The sequence below is a fragment of the Ochotona curzoniae genome, unplaced genomic scaffold (genome assembly GCF_017591425.1).
Source record: "Ochotona curzoniae isolate NIBS_2020 unplaced genomic scaffold, NIBS_Ocur_1.0 scaffold_4505, whole genome shotgun sequence".
Taxonomy (NCBI): domain Eukaryota; kingdom Metazoa; phylum Chordata; class Mammalia; order Lagomorpha; family Ochotonidae; genus Ochotona; species Ochotona curzoniae.
In genome coordinates this window covers 48,235,120-48,249,865 of record NW_024467118.1, presented here as the reverse complement: position 1 = coordinate 48,249,865, position 14,746 = coordinate 48,235,120, and the positions used below count along the sequence as shown (strand labels likewise).

The 14,746-nt window shown below is 41.1% G+C and overlaps 1 protein-coding gene across 1 annotated transcript; it reads left to right on the top strand.

The window, feature by feature from the left end:
- Positions 1 to 3,973: 3,973 nt before the first annotated feature.
- Positions 3,974 to 14,746, top strand: CCDC110 (coiled-coil domain containing 110). Its single transcript, XM_040965760.1, has 6 exons — positions 3,974 to 4,322; positions 9,158 to 9,213; positions 9,503 to 9,568; positions 10,977 to 11,087; positions 12,256 to 14,368; positions 14,672 to 14,746. The coding sequence occupies exons 1-6, from the start codon at positions 3,974 to 3,976 to the stop codon at positions 14,719 to 14,721; spliced, it is 2,745 nt and encodes a 914-aa protein (XP_040821694.1). The 3' UTR covers positions 14,722 to 14,746.

The following is a 14,746-nucleotide window of genomic DNA, read 5'->3' as shown; positions in this document are numbered from 1 at the left end:
GAAATAATCTGGCTTAAACACTCCCAGGGTGTCAAGAATCATAGAATGTCATGAAAACGGTTGTTTTCCAGAGTTACATGAGGGAAAACTGAAGTTTAAAAAACTTTTCGAAAACTCTTTCAACTTGGCCACTATTGGAATTCCTAATTCTAAAACTTTGATTTTGCCCAAATTACCTTATTCTAAACAGCCCCCACCCTGAATTCATACCAAGTTGTAATTTTATGACATAGGCTAACAGTTCATTTAAATTTTACAAAAGCATGTAGCATATATTTACTGCTAGCTATAAGCTCTGTGTACTAACAGGGTGTCACACTTCACCTGCACTGCTTTCCTCATGTGGTAAAGCTGTTTCTCTTTCACTCGATTTCCCATCATTAAACCATAGAACATAATCCATCAGGAAATATGCTGTCTTGTGTAATATATGTCATTCAGTCCATCAGCTTCTTGGGAACATTTTTAAACTTTTTTTTTATTGTGAAAATCATTGCTAATAAATAGGATTAAAACCTGTACTACTAAAGTTTTTTTTCTTTAATTCTCTGACTGACAATATTTCAAAAATCCCAAATAGTAGCTGCTCTTAGAGGATCCATTTTCACCTGTTGACTAACAGCTGCAGATTCAAGAATCTGGAACAAACTCGAGGACATTACGCAAAGACAAAGCTAGTCAAATCTATTCTTAGCAGGATGTTAGCAGACAAAATTACTTTTGGGTTTTGAAATCCGAGATTAGAAGACTGCCATTAATCATAGATGAAATCAATAGTAGTATCAAAAGTGTCCAAGTTACACCCCTGGGGTGTGATAAATGCGGGCACTTGTCCCTTGGCTTGTGTTTTGATCCTGAAGGGAAATCCTTGCACTAGTGACTCAGGACAGTATTGGGGAGCCGGGCAGAGGGGTTGCCTTCCCAGACCAAGGCTTCATCCAAGAGCAAGTCTCTCCACACAGCCTTCCTTAAGATGCTTTTACTGTCCCTGATTTCATCTGTAAAAGAGAAGGCACTCTGTAAGTCGTTAAAGATATTCCCCAGCCTTACCTCTTAGGAAGCTGATTACTGCTTTCACTTTTTTAATTCAATGAATCTTTTATTTATTTGAAAGACAGAGGAAGAAAGGGAGTTGTGGATATGTCTGATTCAGTAGTTCTTTCCACAGTTGTCTACTGTGGCCACAACGCGGTGGGGTGGAGGGAGTGGGGGAGAGATCAGTGGCTGGATTTGGGTCAGGCCAAAGGCTCGAGTCAGGAACTCCCTTCAGGTCTCCTACATGGGTAACACACATGTTGTTGTTTTTCAGGCACATTAGCAGGAAGCTGGATTGGAAGAGGAGCATTCAGAATTTGAACCAGTGCTCATATGCTCATATGGGATACAAGTGTCACAGGTGGTGGCTTAGCCCTAGGAGCTACAACACTGGCCCACTATAATATTTAGAATTGTAGGTTTGATGATTTTTTCATTATATTCCATATTCCTAGGGAATATTGCTGAGTTTAAATACTGTCTTTTCCTCTAATTTTACCTTACACAAAAAAATAAATTCATTGAAACTTCTTCCGGGTCTCCCACATGGGTGCAGGGTCCCAAGGCTCTGGGCCATTCTTGACTGCCTTCCCAGGCCACAGGCAGAGAGCTGGATGGGAAGTGGAACAGTCAGGATTAGAATCGGTGGCCATTATGGAATCCTAGCACATGTAAGGTGAGGACTTTAGCCTCTAGACTACCATACTGGGCCCAGTTATTGAATTTTGATGTTTTTGCTAATGCTTGTGTTATTGTGTTTCTGATAAGGACTGAAGGGAAGTTATGCCAACACTCAATTCTTAACAACTGGGGGAAGTGGACCAGTGTTGTGGTGTAGCTGATAAAGCCACTGCCTGTCACAGCAGATTTCTCTGCTATCTGGGTACATTCTAGATGGTCCACTTCCACTGCAGCTCCCTACCAACGACCTGGGAAAAGCAGTGGGAGATGATCCAAGTGACTATGGCCCTGCTACCCCTGTGTGAGTCCCAGAGGAAGCTCCTGGCTCCTGGGTTCAGCCTGGCCCAGCCTTGGCAGTTACAGCCATGTGAGGAGTGAACAAACAGATGAACAATTTATTTAATCTTCAAATAAATAAATAAGTCTTCCAAAAAAAATAAGGAGAAAAAAAAAAAAGATGGGTCATACCATACTGACAACTTTACTGTAAGTTGGTAATCATTTCAAACTTTAAAAAATAATAGAAAAATAACAGAAACCCCAAAAGCAAACACATTGGGAGAACCAACAGCTAACTTAGGCCTGTTTTTGTTGTTATTGTTGTTGATGTTTACATAGCTGCTCGGAGTAGGAAGGATCGAGGCTTAGGAAAAAGTGGGTGTGATCACTGTTTCCAAGTTCTCTATTTCTTCCTGTACCTGGGGGAGGGGAAGAAGCCATACCCAACCCCCCACCTCCCCGGTACCTGTGGATGGAATACAGCCACCCAACATCAACCCAAGCTCCCCAATGTGGTGCATGCTCTGAGGGTTCTGCCCACGTGGTTTCGATAATTCTGAAATGCTGTCACTCTCACCATTAATCCTGTTTTGTTTAGCATTGAATTAAAGGTCTAAAAATAAATGTTGAGTAAAAAGAGAAAAACTATAGAGTACAATATAAATTATGATGTCATTTACAAAAAAGTTTTATAAGAGAAAAAATTATATTCATCACAAACACATAGGTAACTATAAAAAATAAAAGAATGAACTGGAAGGCTGCCTCCTCATTCGTAAGGCTGTTTTCCTGTGGGAAGAACATGAGGAATTGGGAACAGTGTGAGAGAGAGCAGGGAGTCCCGTTCCACACCACGCTAATTTTTTCAAAACAAAACAAAATCTACCATGTCATTAGAGTGACCATTGTTAATTCTACAAGACAGAAGCCAGCCGTTAGTTACATCATTATTTGTATGCATTATTTTAAAAGTTCTGAAAAAAAAAAACCAAAATTCTGGAAGGACTTACATTGTGATACATCATCTAAACTTGCATTTTTGAGAAGCGTGTAAATTTTTCATTTTTACAAATTTAGCAAGCTTATCAACAATGCTGACATATAATACGAATAACACATTTTCCTGATATCTCTGAAATATTTGCAGCATCATATTTGAACTACAATAGTTCAATCTCTTCCCTTTGAGGGTACAATGTCCACAGTCGTTCCAATCTCACACTGAACTCCGGTGTGGAGAGCTGCACTTTGCTGCCCGCCTTCCCGTGTAACTACGGCAGCAACGGGGTCCCCACACCACTAAGTTCAGAATGGAGGTGCTGCAAAGTAGGTTGGAATGGCGGTCCATTGAGTTTCAGTGGCCAGACAGAACCTCTCCCACAGCATGTATCCCAAGTGCTGTGAAGCACCCGAGCAAGCTGGGCCTACCCTCCACCCCGCTGTGTGAGCTATCTCAGACTCTCATCAAACAACAGGCTCACCTCCATGCGAGTATGCAGCCAAGCCCTCTCTAAGGGGGCGTCACTCACATTGTAGACAACGCTGTCAGTGAAGACATTTTTCTGAGTGTATTGTTACCCTCACAGATAAGGTTCTATACTCAGTTACAGTAGTAATTTTCTGACCAATTTGTTTCCAACTGGGAATATACATGATTCAGTTCACAGAACGAAAATGATCTTGATCATCAAAAGGTGTTGTTGACCTAATATCTAGCATAAAATTGTTCCGGAGTTTGCGAGGAAGCTGCTTTTCTGACTCCTGAATGGATTGGGAAGCATCTTGCAATGAAACTCTCTTTTGAGTCTAGTGCACTGGCTAAATATCTGCGGCCAGGACCCCTGGAAGCGCGCGCACCTGCCTCCCTGCCCGCCCACCTGCGCTCACGCCCAGCCGCCCCGTTACCAGGCAACCGGCTGCCGAGCGTGAGCCGGATGTGTGGAAGAGGCAGTTGGGAGAGAGATCTTGAGCAGCAGACATGAGCCCCGGTAAAGGCGGGAGTGGGGCTGCTCTCGAGGGGTTGCGGTGGGAAGTCGGGGGCTGGTCATCCCTGAGAGCCCGGGATTCCCGCGGCCGCCTGCAGTGCAAGCCCGGGCAGCTGCGCCCGGCGCCCCCTGCTCTCGCTTCGCCGCCTCCCCGCTCGGCTGCGTGGCCCGAGCGCGCCCTCCGGTGGCCGCCCGGCGTCGCCTGCCGTGTCTCCAAGCCCCGCGCTTCCCTTACAGCAAGGCATCCTGAGACAGAGGACGAGGTCGACTGTGTTCTCCAGTCGGCAGCGAAGATCCTCAGTTCCTCCGACGGAATATGGGAAGGTGGTGGCAATGAACCAGGTAATCCCAGCAGTCCCGAAAGGAGGCGCTGTCGCATTCCCTTTACTAGTGAGGAAAAGGGTGCAGAGCTTCCCCAAGTCCTCAAACCGCACAGCTAGCAAGGAGCAGAGCTGGGAGCACTTAATCACCCAATGGCATTACCACACACTTGTCCTGAATGCCAAAGACTCGTTGGTTTTGTTATATATATATAAAATGATAACATATAACATAGATTATATATAGATTTTATATATGTATATAAATAATACATATTAGATAATATTATATATATATATATATTAGAAGCTGAGGTGGGCTCCTGGATATTGTATGGGGAGGAAAATGTTTGCCATCACCACATAGCCTCAATGTTCAGGAGAGAAAGAGTCCCCACCAAGAGCTTGGGTCAGCCCAAACAGTTACCCCCAAGAGGGCATTTACGGTCAGAAGAAACAGAGAAACCTTTCGTTCACAAGAACATGTTCTGCTTTGTTTTGTTAGGAGGATGTGTTTTGTGATATAAGTGAGACTTAAGGCTCTGGAGAAAGATGCCAACATGTAAGAAAAATAGTTACACTTGTTTCAGGATTTCAGTCTTTCTTCCCAGTCCTTACTCATTGCCAGCGTAGGGTCCAACACCAAAAGGAACGCTAGATTCGAGTTTGCTAGGATAGCAGGGATACCTGCCTGCACCTCAGGGTCGAGGGAGGCCTGACTCTGTGCCCTCCCCGTGTTTCACCTAGTGTTCTGTTCCTAGAACGCTACCCAGCAGTCTATAATCCTACTTGCACAAGTCATGATCACTTACAAAGAGTTTTAGGATGTTCCTGAGGCCTTTGATTGTATAAAAATACCGAATGGCCCCAGTGAAGCCAACCCTAGGTTGATGGGGAAGGCTGCGTGAGGGATTCATCTGACTGCAGGGTGACCAGCATGCTGTGCCTTCCACCCTGCTAGCCAAGCCTTCACTCCCATCACGCACACATACATGTACATCACACAGATTTTTGATGGCTGGCTGTGTATCAAGCGCTGTTTTAGATGCTGGGGCTCCACCATTCCTGTCCATATGAAGCTAGCAGGCCAGCCGGGGAGACAGACAGGCAAGATGGAGGACGTTGTTCAGGAGCCAGGAAAAAATTTGCTGGCTAAGGGTAAGGCGCAGAAGGGGAGGGGAACACATGTTGTATCAGAGGCAAGTGGGGAGTGTGCAGTTTTGCATAGACCTCACTCTGCAGGTCACACTGGAAGCAAGCGAGAGGTGAAGGAGGAAGCGATGCACATGTCAGGGGAAAGCATCCAGGGCACAGCAGCAGGTGCAAAGCCAGGAGGTATGGGAGCTGCCCTGTTTCAGAAACAGCTGTGTGGATGGAGCAGACTGTGGGAGAGAAGAACAGACCTGGGGTTGTGTAGTTCCATGAAAGAATCTAGGGTCTTATTCTGAGCAAAACTGGAAGCACCTGGGAATTCTAAGCAGCCAGCTCTCCCTTCTAGCTTGAACTGAAAAAGTTTACATTCAACAACCCATCATCAACTTGTCTCTGCAATAATACTTTGTGTAAAGATTTCTCGAGCACTTAGTGCATGCCACATGCCTACCAAACCAGACACCTGCCTGGAGCTAACCCTCACAGAGATGTGTGCAAAAGCCAGGGTTCAAAGTCAGTCAGCATAACTCCACACTCCCACTCCTACTGACCAGGACAGCCACCCCCCCCACACACACACACACTCAACAGAATGTGCCACACCTCACAAGGATTTATGAACCAGGAACCCCTAGGAGTGGACCTTATAGCAATCTCAGTACATGAAACAATCTTCACACAGTATCTGATACCCTGTACAGAATCGTCCCACGTTGGATTTATTCTTCTTGGCCTGTTAGCTGTGGCTGTGTCCCTAATGCTGTCTGGATATGACTCCAATTATCTTCACCTTAATTATCTCACTAGTCATTCCATTAGTAAACTACCCTGTTTCTCTGCTTTTGATAGTTAACTATGAAACAGCTAAGAAATTTAAGAGAGATATAATAGGAAGATTTTTCTTATATTCCGGATAGACTTCAGGCTAGCTAAGGGCCGGGACTGTCTCCTGCACCTGGTGTGTGTGCCTTGCAATGTCAAACATGTAGCAGAGGGTCATTGTGTCAGGTCTCCTGCAACTCTGTTAACTTCCCTCTATATAATTTCATGTGGCTGTTTAAATATTGCTGGATTTTAAAATTACCATTCCTTTGGGGTAAGTCATGCCAATGTTTTTGAAAGTCATCTGAAAAAGGTTATTTTAATCTTCTTTAAAAATAAATGAACCCAACTTTCTGGATGCACTGACTAATCTGGATATTGCTAGAGACTCACTTTTGAGTCATCCCGACTCTCCAAGGAGTACTGTGTGCTGTTGGGAAAACTTGTCTCCCCAGCAGATTTTTATTCCAGTGCTCCCCAACCTAACCACTTCACTCCAACACCTCTTCTTCACTACCCACTAACGCATACCATGATTACATGCTAAAGGAAAAGAGTAGGCACAATCAGAACAAAACTCCCTCATTCTCAACCTTCACATTTTCAAACTCCTGTTCTCAGTGGAAGAACTGTCCCCACATAACAGGTCAGCTTCCCCAGAGCTCACCTCCTCTAGAATGTCCAAGGACTCAGCTCTCAGCAGTTAGTCTTCCTTGTTCTCCAGAATTCCTCAGTCTGACCCTCCCTTTCCAATTCCTTTATCTCATTATCTGATGCCAGCATGTGAGCGTCTTCATGAGTAAAAGAAAAACAAAATCCTGGCTCTCACATCTCTTCCTACATGCACCTCATTCCTGTGTATACATCGGTCCCTTCCTCAGTTAAACTAGGAGGAGAGGACTAGATTCCAGGCCCAGTATTCCCATTCCAATATCTTCAGCCACTTCTGTGGGGCTTCTGTGCTGGTCACTCAGCCAACGCTACCCTTCTCTGGCCAGCAGTGACATCTGTAATCGTGATAAATTGCTCGCTGTCACTCATATAAGTCCCAGATTGCTATATCCATTGGACTTTTTGGCATCTCTCCTTCAAAATCTAACAAACATGCTTCACATCAAAAAGTAGTCTTTCTCCTAAAACTTGTTCCTATCCCATCATTTTTCACTATAATAAGTGACATCATTCATCCACCTGCTCTCATTAAAACCAAGGAGTCATCCTCAATTCCTCTACCTTCTGATAGCACATTCAGCTTTATCTCCAAAATATATTCTGAATTCATCTACTTTTCTCCATCTCCTCACCTAATACTTCAAAATATCTTCATCTTTCACTTGGATTATTGTGATAATCTGGTAACTGGCTCCCATATAATCTATTATCATGTAACCCGTGAACATTTTGTATCATATTAAATCATTCCCAGGGTTGAAACTCTCCAAAGTTTCCCATTTCTCTTAAAATCCAAACCCCTACCCTTGACCTGAGAAGCCATTCATGACCCACCCAGTATCTTCTCATGCCCTATTTCTTGATCCCTGAGCTGCAGCCATGCTGGCTTACCTTCTGTTCCACAAATAGGAACATGTTCTGCTTCAGGACCTGACCATTTCCTCTACTCAGAACCTTCCCAACAGAGTCCAGGTGGGATCAATGTCCCTCCCATCCTCTCACCAAAGGTGGCATTCTTTAGTTGTTGCTGAGCCAGTGCTGGCCGCTCATTGCCAAGGGCAGATGGCAAGGGGGAGTGCCTAGACTTGGAAACTGGCTTCCGTAATGTGTGGCAAGCTACCAAGCCAAGCAAAGAATCTGCAAACCTCTTTTAAAACCCTCAATAGGAGCAGAAATTGTCAGCCAAGGTGAGCATTCAATGCCATCTCTTATTCCATTCAGGACACTAAATTTTTAAGGAATATTCTACTATAAAATATACAAAGCAAGCAGGTAGCCTGGACACAACAGGATGTATGTTGGGAAATTCACCAACATGTTGCTCTAAAGTTGTGCAAATTTATAATCTATCTCTTAGGAAGATGGCAAGCCTATGATACCCAGGCTATTACCAAGAGAACCAAGCACTTCTGCTCACTGAGTCTTGGAATCAGAGTCACCATGGAAAATGTAATACAGTAAAACGCTGGGTGGTGTACCACCTTAGTCACAAGGCAAGGAGATCTATCAAGATCAGCTCCAGCAGTGGGCTAGCTCCCTCAGGACCAGCAAGTCCCTTCTGGCAGTCTACACAGGCCAGCTTGCCAGCCAACACCCCTGGGTGCTGAAGCAGAAAGATCCTGTTCTTGTGTCTTCAGGAGACAGAGATAGGAGAAAGTTTCCCAGGCACCAGTGACACACATATTTACCCAGAACAAATGAGTACATTCAGTGATCAGTAAGTCCAGAGCAGGCTGCAAGCACCTCTCTGTAAATAAGAAGGTGTTTCTAGACCATGCTCCATTCTCACATGGTCAAGAAAGAGGAGGGAAAGCCATGTACAGTCGTGACTGCCTTTCCCAACAGCAGGAACATACAGACTTTTAAAGAGCAAGGCCAAAGTCACATTCTAAAAATCATTTTTGAAGGAAAAAGAGAGAAAGAAAGAGACAGAGAGAGAATGTAGCCTATATACCAGAAACAGGGAAAAAATGAATTTCTAAAAGTTCTAAGTTTGGAATTATAAGCTAGTTGTTCATATAAAAGTAAAAACATTACTATAATCCTCACATAGGTATTTCAACTAAAAATAATAAACATGTGGCTACCAAGGTGTGTAAATCACATATTCCCATTATCTTTTTGTCTAAAAGATACTGCTTTCTATTAAAGCTGTCAAAAAATAAAATTTTAAGAATTAAAATTACAGCATTTTCCAATTTTGCTTTTTAGAATATGGCTGCGTATCAGAATCACAAAATCAAATCCAACCTCAATCAGCACTGAAAGTAGGTATTTTTCACTGTTTAACCCCAAAATCCTTTTAAGGACTGAGTTTATTTTTCAGAATAAATATGTCTTAAATGTATATGAGTTCTTCCACTTCATCCCTCACAATTGTGATAAAAGGGCATTGGAAAGCTTACAAAACAAGAGTGTAAGTCATTTGGCTCTCCTGTGATCTTTTTTGGTAAGAGGCAACTTTGGGAAACATAAAATCTCTTTCTCTTTCTCTGTCCCCTACCAAGTTCAATCAATGTTTAATCAAAGTTCAATGTCATACTTGGTTTGTCCTAGGTCCTTCAGCATCAGCTGGAATCATTTCAGGCTCTGCGAATGCAGACTTTGCAGAATGTCAGCATGGTATGTTTCTTCTAATTTTTGAAAGGATTGATTTATTTATTTGAAAGGCAGAGTCGCAGAGAATCTCCCATCTGCTGGTTCCCTTCTCAAATACACAAAATGACCAGGATTGGACCAGTATGAAACTAGTAGCCAGGAACCCTATCCAGGTCTCCCACATGTGTGACAGGTGCCCAAGCACTTTAGCCATCTTTCATTGTCTTCCCAGGAATGAACCAGCCAGAGTTGGAACTAGCTCTCCTATGGAATACTGTTTTCATAAGTGGCAGCTTAACCCATGGTGCCACAATGCCAGCCCCTTCTAATTTGTAAGCAGGGAATAATCTAATTTAATGAAGTATCATCTCTTCATTGAAGCTGATTATCATTAGCTGATTAATGCATTAACAGGAGCTTAACATTTAATAAATGTCATAATATGTTCCAGGCAAAAGTTGTTCTTCACTTTAGTTATACTTATGTTTGGGTATAAACTAAAAGAACAGCGCCGACTGTTTTTTTTTTTTAATACACACATAAAGTGCTACCTATATACAGGTTACAAATGGAGAGACTCTCATTATAAGTCACATGAAATCTAACTCAAACTGACTTAGGGGAGAAACACATGTTAGTAGGTCATGTGGACGTTCTAGAGAGACCTCACTTCAGGATGACTTCACCCATGTCATCAGAAGAAGCCTCAAGCCCTGTCTTAGCTTTGCTGTCTAGGCTGCAAGGAACCTCAAGCTTTCATCCCTCCATATTCAATTTAGAATATGAACAGAGCATGGCTTTGCTCTGAATAGTTTGTACTAAGGATCTTGATCAAATTCAGATTACCCAAGATAACATCATAAGCAAAACTTGGAACAATCCAGAAGGGAGGCAGCTGTCAGCCAGTTAGAGTTGAGTCACATTTCCACCCTTGAACCCAGCAGTGGAATCAGTATCATCAAAGCCACAGGAGCATCATCCAGAGGAAATAAGTAGCAGTGCAATTAGAATAGGATAAAAATATTGGGGTGTCTACAACAACACACAATCACTGTCCCAACATTCTTGTCCTAAAAGTAACATCAGAAAAATAGATAAAGAACACGTATGCTTCCTGAGAATGCTAGAACAGGTAGCATTCAAAGACCGAAACCAAAGATTGCTGACTCAATCAACAACGTAAAATCAAATGTCTGAAATGATTTGAATATAATTCATGAATTTTGTTTTAAGTCTGTCTAAAGGTACAAATGTGTAATAAAGGCATAATTTCCTTAAAGATTCCTTAGATGTAGCAATCTTCATAATATATACTCTCTGCTAGGAAAGGACTAAACTTAAACATAACTTTCAATTATATCTGAGTATATAATTATATCTGAGCTTATCATTCCAAAATGAAATTCTAACTATTTCAATCCATCTCTTAAAGGTACAATCTGAAATCAGTGAAATACTGAACAAAAGTATCATTGAAGTAGAAAACCCACAGTTTGCCTCAGAAAAAAATCTAGCATTCAGCTCACACCCTGAAAAGGATTTGGTATGCTATTCTACATACACTTCTAATTTCAGAATGTGACTGCAAGCAGTTTATAACCAGTGCTTACATTCTCTTCTTCACAGGCAGAATGGACTGACAGAGGTGAAAGGAAGGAAATCCCTAGCCTGAAGAGCTTGCGAGATGTGCGTCTGCCCCCACACTTCTCTCATGTGACCATTCCTCTTAAGAGAATCTGTGAGACGCATCTACCTAGTACAGACACCACAAGATGCCCCCAGGAAACTCAAATGCAATTCTGCCAGCTTTTAAATTTTTGTATTAAATTTGAAAGGAAAAGACAGAGAGAGAAAAAGAGAGATGAAAGATAGAAACAGATAGAATTTTCCATCTGCTGGTTCACATCCCAAATTCCTGAAACAGCCAGGCCTGGAACAAGCCAAAGCCAGCAGCTTGAAGCCCCATGCAGGTATCCCACATGGGTGGCAGGGACCCAAGTCTTGAGGCCATCACTCGCTTCTTCCCAGAATGTGTGTGAGCAGGAATCTGGATCAGAAGTGGGAACAGGACTTAACAGGCACAGTGATTGGAATGTGGTCATCCTAAAAGGGATCTTAACCACTGTGCCAAATGCCTGCCCTTAAGGGTGTTTTAATAGCCTACCTGTCTGCTTGGAATTGACTACGCCTTGGTTGGCCTCTGCAGAACAGGTCCAAACCAGAACTATCCGGTGTCTGTGCTAATGATCAGAATTTACATTTCCAGGGTAATTACAGCCTTGAAATCTGAAATCCAGAATGCAAACTCACACTGACCAAGATTAGATTAGAAGTAGAAACACTCATTTTCCTTAAGCTCCCATTTGACCTTTTGCTCCCATCTGTTTAAGGATGCTGTTTCTATTTGTTAAATTGAGGGGTTGGCCCATGCACCTCATCCTGTAAGGAATCAAGTCAAAATTAAGCAAATTGTGAAGACCTAATTACAAAACAACTGTTGTCAAATGAAGAATATGAATCCTACTTGTTGGCATTTTTCGGTTGTTTTGTTTGTTTGTTTGTTTGCTTGTTTGTTTTGTGTTTTGTTGTAGAAATGGATAAAATGCCTGTTTGGGTTGTATAAATAAATCCCTTATAAAGTATGATATTAATTTCTTGGTCATGTGGCACATGATAGTACATTGTGAAATGTGCTATTTTATTGTTACTAGCCTACAGGGAAGCAAGAAGACACTCCTGTGGAAAAAGTTCATCATTTTGAGGATTTCAGAACTCACAATTCAATGGAAGAAAAATTCAGTGGCAACAGTGTTCACAGTCTCTCTCTAAGTGTAAACAGCCCATCCCAGCTGCATCCCGAGGCCACGCAAACTCTGAGAACCTCAAAGGATAATTCAGCCTCCAGCATAATTATGAATCCTTCTGAACATGCTGACAGGTTGAAGAATTACAGCAACCTTCAGAATGTTTTACCTGCTGTGGCTCAAAATGTGAAATATCACACTGACCCGGGAAGTGTGAGTAAATCCACAATTACTGCGCCTTTTCTAAACAACAGATTTTGTGAAAATCTAGATGATATCTGCAGCTCTATCAAACAAATGAAGGAAGAGCTTCAAAAGTCACACAACAGGGAACTTGCACTTACAAATGAACTTCAAATATTAAAAACTGATACAAATGTGCAAAGTAGTGATAACTATAACCTGTCTCCCATACACAAAGAAAAAACTAACTTTATTAAGGAAGAACATATAGGAAGTCATTTAAATGATGACATAAAATCAAAGAGAATTTTAGAATTAGAGGCAGTAGTCAGCAAATTACTACCATTCAGGGAAACAGTATCAAAACTCCACTTGAACTTCTGCAGGAAATGTAAAAAATTATCTAAAAGTGATATACACAGGGGGAAGAAGAGTGAGAAAAACAAAAAAGAAATTCCCATCAATGGCAAGAACATTACAGATTTAAAATTTCATTCCAGGGTTCCGAGGTATACACTGTCATTCCTTGACCAAATAAAACATGAAGTAGAAGACAAGGAAGCGCAACCATTTGCAGTACAACAGGGACCAATAGTAGTTGAAAATGAGAAAACATCCAAAATTAATTCTGTTACAGAGCAATGTGTTGCAAAAATCCAATACTTACAGAATTACTTAAAAGAATCTATGCAGATACAGAAAAAAGTGACAGAACTGGAAAAGGAAAATCTAACCCTGAAGACCAAAATTAAACCTCTGGTTTTTACCACCCAATCTCTGATACAAAAAGTTGAAACATATGAAAAGCAAATAAAGAATTTAGTTGAGGAAAACAGTGTTTTTCAGTCCAAGTTAATTAAAACAGAAGAGGACAACCAAGAATGTCTTAAAGAATTAAAAAAAGTAATTAGTAGATATAACGCTCTTCAAGACCAAAACCAAACTCTGGAGGAGAAAAACAGTCAGCTTTCTATAGAGAAGCAACAAATGGTAGAAGCACTGGATCAACTGAAAAGCAGGGATCAAAAAACTCAAAATGATATGGCCATTGTCAGTAATGAAAATAATCGAATGAGCATAGAGTTGGAAGCAATGAAAACAAACATTTTATTGAAACAAGATGAAAAGGAGATGTTAGAGAAAAAAGCATTGCAGCTTCTTAAGGAAAAAAGCTCTCTTGAAAATGAACTGAAAGAAAATAAACTAGAGGTCATGCAGCTAAAAGAGAAAGAAAGACTGGCAAGAACAGAGAAAGAGACGCTTCTACAAATTCTAGAAACAATTAAAAATGAAAAACTGGATCTTGAAACCACATTAAAAGAATCTACTACTGCTAGAAAAATGATGGAAAGAGAACTTGAGAATATTCAGACTTACCAATCCACTGCAAAAGAGAATTTTCTGCAAGAAATCAAAAATGCAAAATCAGAAGCAAGCATATATAAGAATAGTTTATCAGAAGCTGGCAAGGAATGCGAAATGTTATCAAAAATGGTCATGGAAATAAAGGCAGATAATCAGATTCTAAAAGAAGAACTAAAGAAACACAGTCAAGAAAATCTAAAATTTGAAAACAGTATCAGTAGGCTTACTGAAGACAAAATACTTTTGGAAAACTACGTGAGAAGCATCGAAAATGAAAGAGATACCTTGGAATTTGAGAAGCGGAATCTTCAGCGAGAATTTATGAGCTTAAGTGATAAGATCTCTGGTAAGCATAATGGCACAGCAAAATCAGTTTACATTTCAAGAAGAGAGAAATTCCATTTTGACGACTACAACACTTACAAAGATACTTCTAGTCCTAGGAGTAGGCCTTTAGATCCTGATACGAAAGGTATGTATGTTACGATGGATTACTAGCTATATGTTTAAGATTTATTTATCTTATTATTATAAACGGGATATACAAGCAGCCAACTTTTAAGATATGACTTAATTTTGTAAAATGCATATCCAATTCATTATAAAGCAGAATCATGTAGTTATTTTGCTTTTTAGATTGAAATCAGAGTGTTCACATTATTTATTTTATTGTATATGCATAAGGCAAATTTGGCAGGGAGCAGGGGGTTTTATGTTAACTTTTCTCAAGTATGTTAGCATTCCCACCATTTAAAAAATTCTTCTTTTTTTCCAGGAATTTCAAGTAAACTCTATCCATTGCTTCCATCCAAGATATGTAAATAAACTTCTAAAATCAATGTTTCAAAAC

Excerpts from the sequence above, each read along its gene's own strand:
- CCDC110 (XM_040965760.1), top strand. The coding sequence starts at position 3,974 with ATGAGCCCCGGTAAAGGCGGGAGTGGGGCTGCTCTCGAGGGGTTGCGG. Across the intron at positions 9,214-9,502 it reads AACCTCAATCAGCACTGAAA|GTCCTTCAGCATCAGCTGGA; the intron begins GTAGGTATTTTT and ends GGTTTGTCCTAG. Across the intron at positions 11,088-12,255 it reads CACACCCTGAAAAGGATTTG|CCTACAGGGAAGCAAGAAGA; the intron begins GTATGCTATTCT and ends TATTGTTACTAG.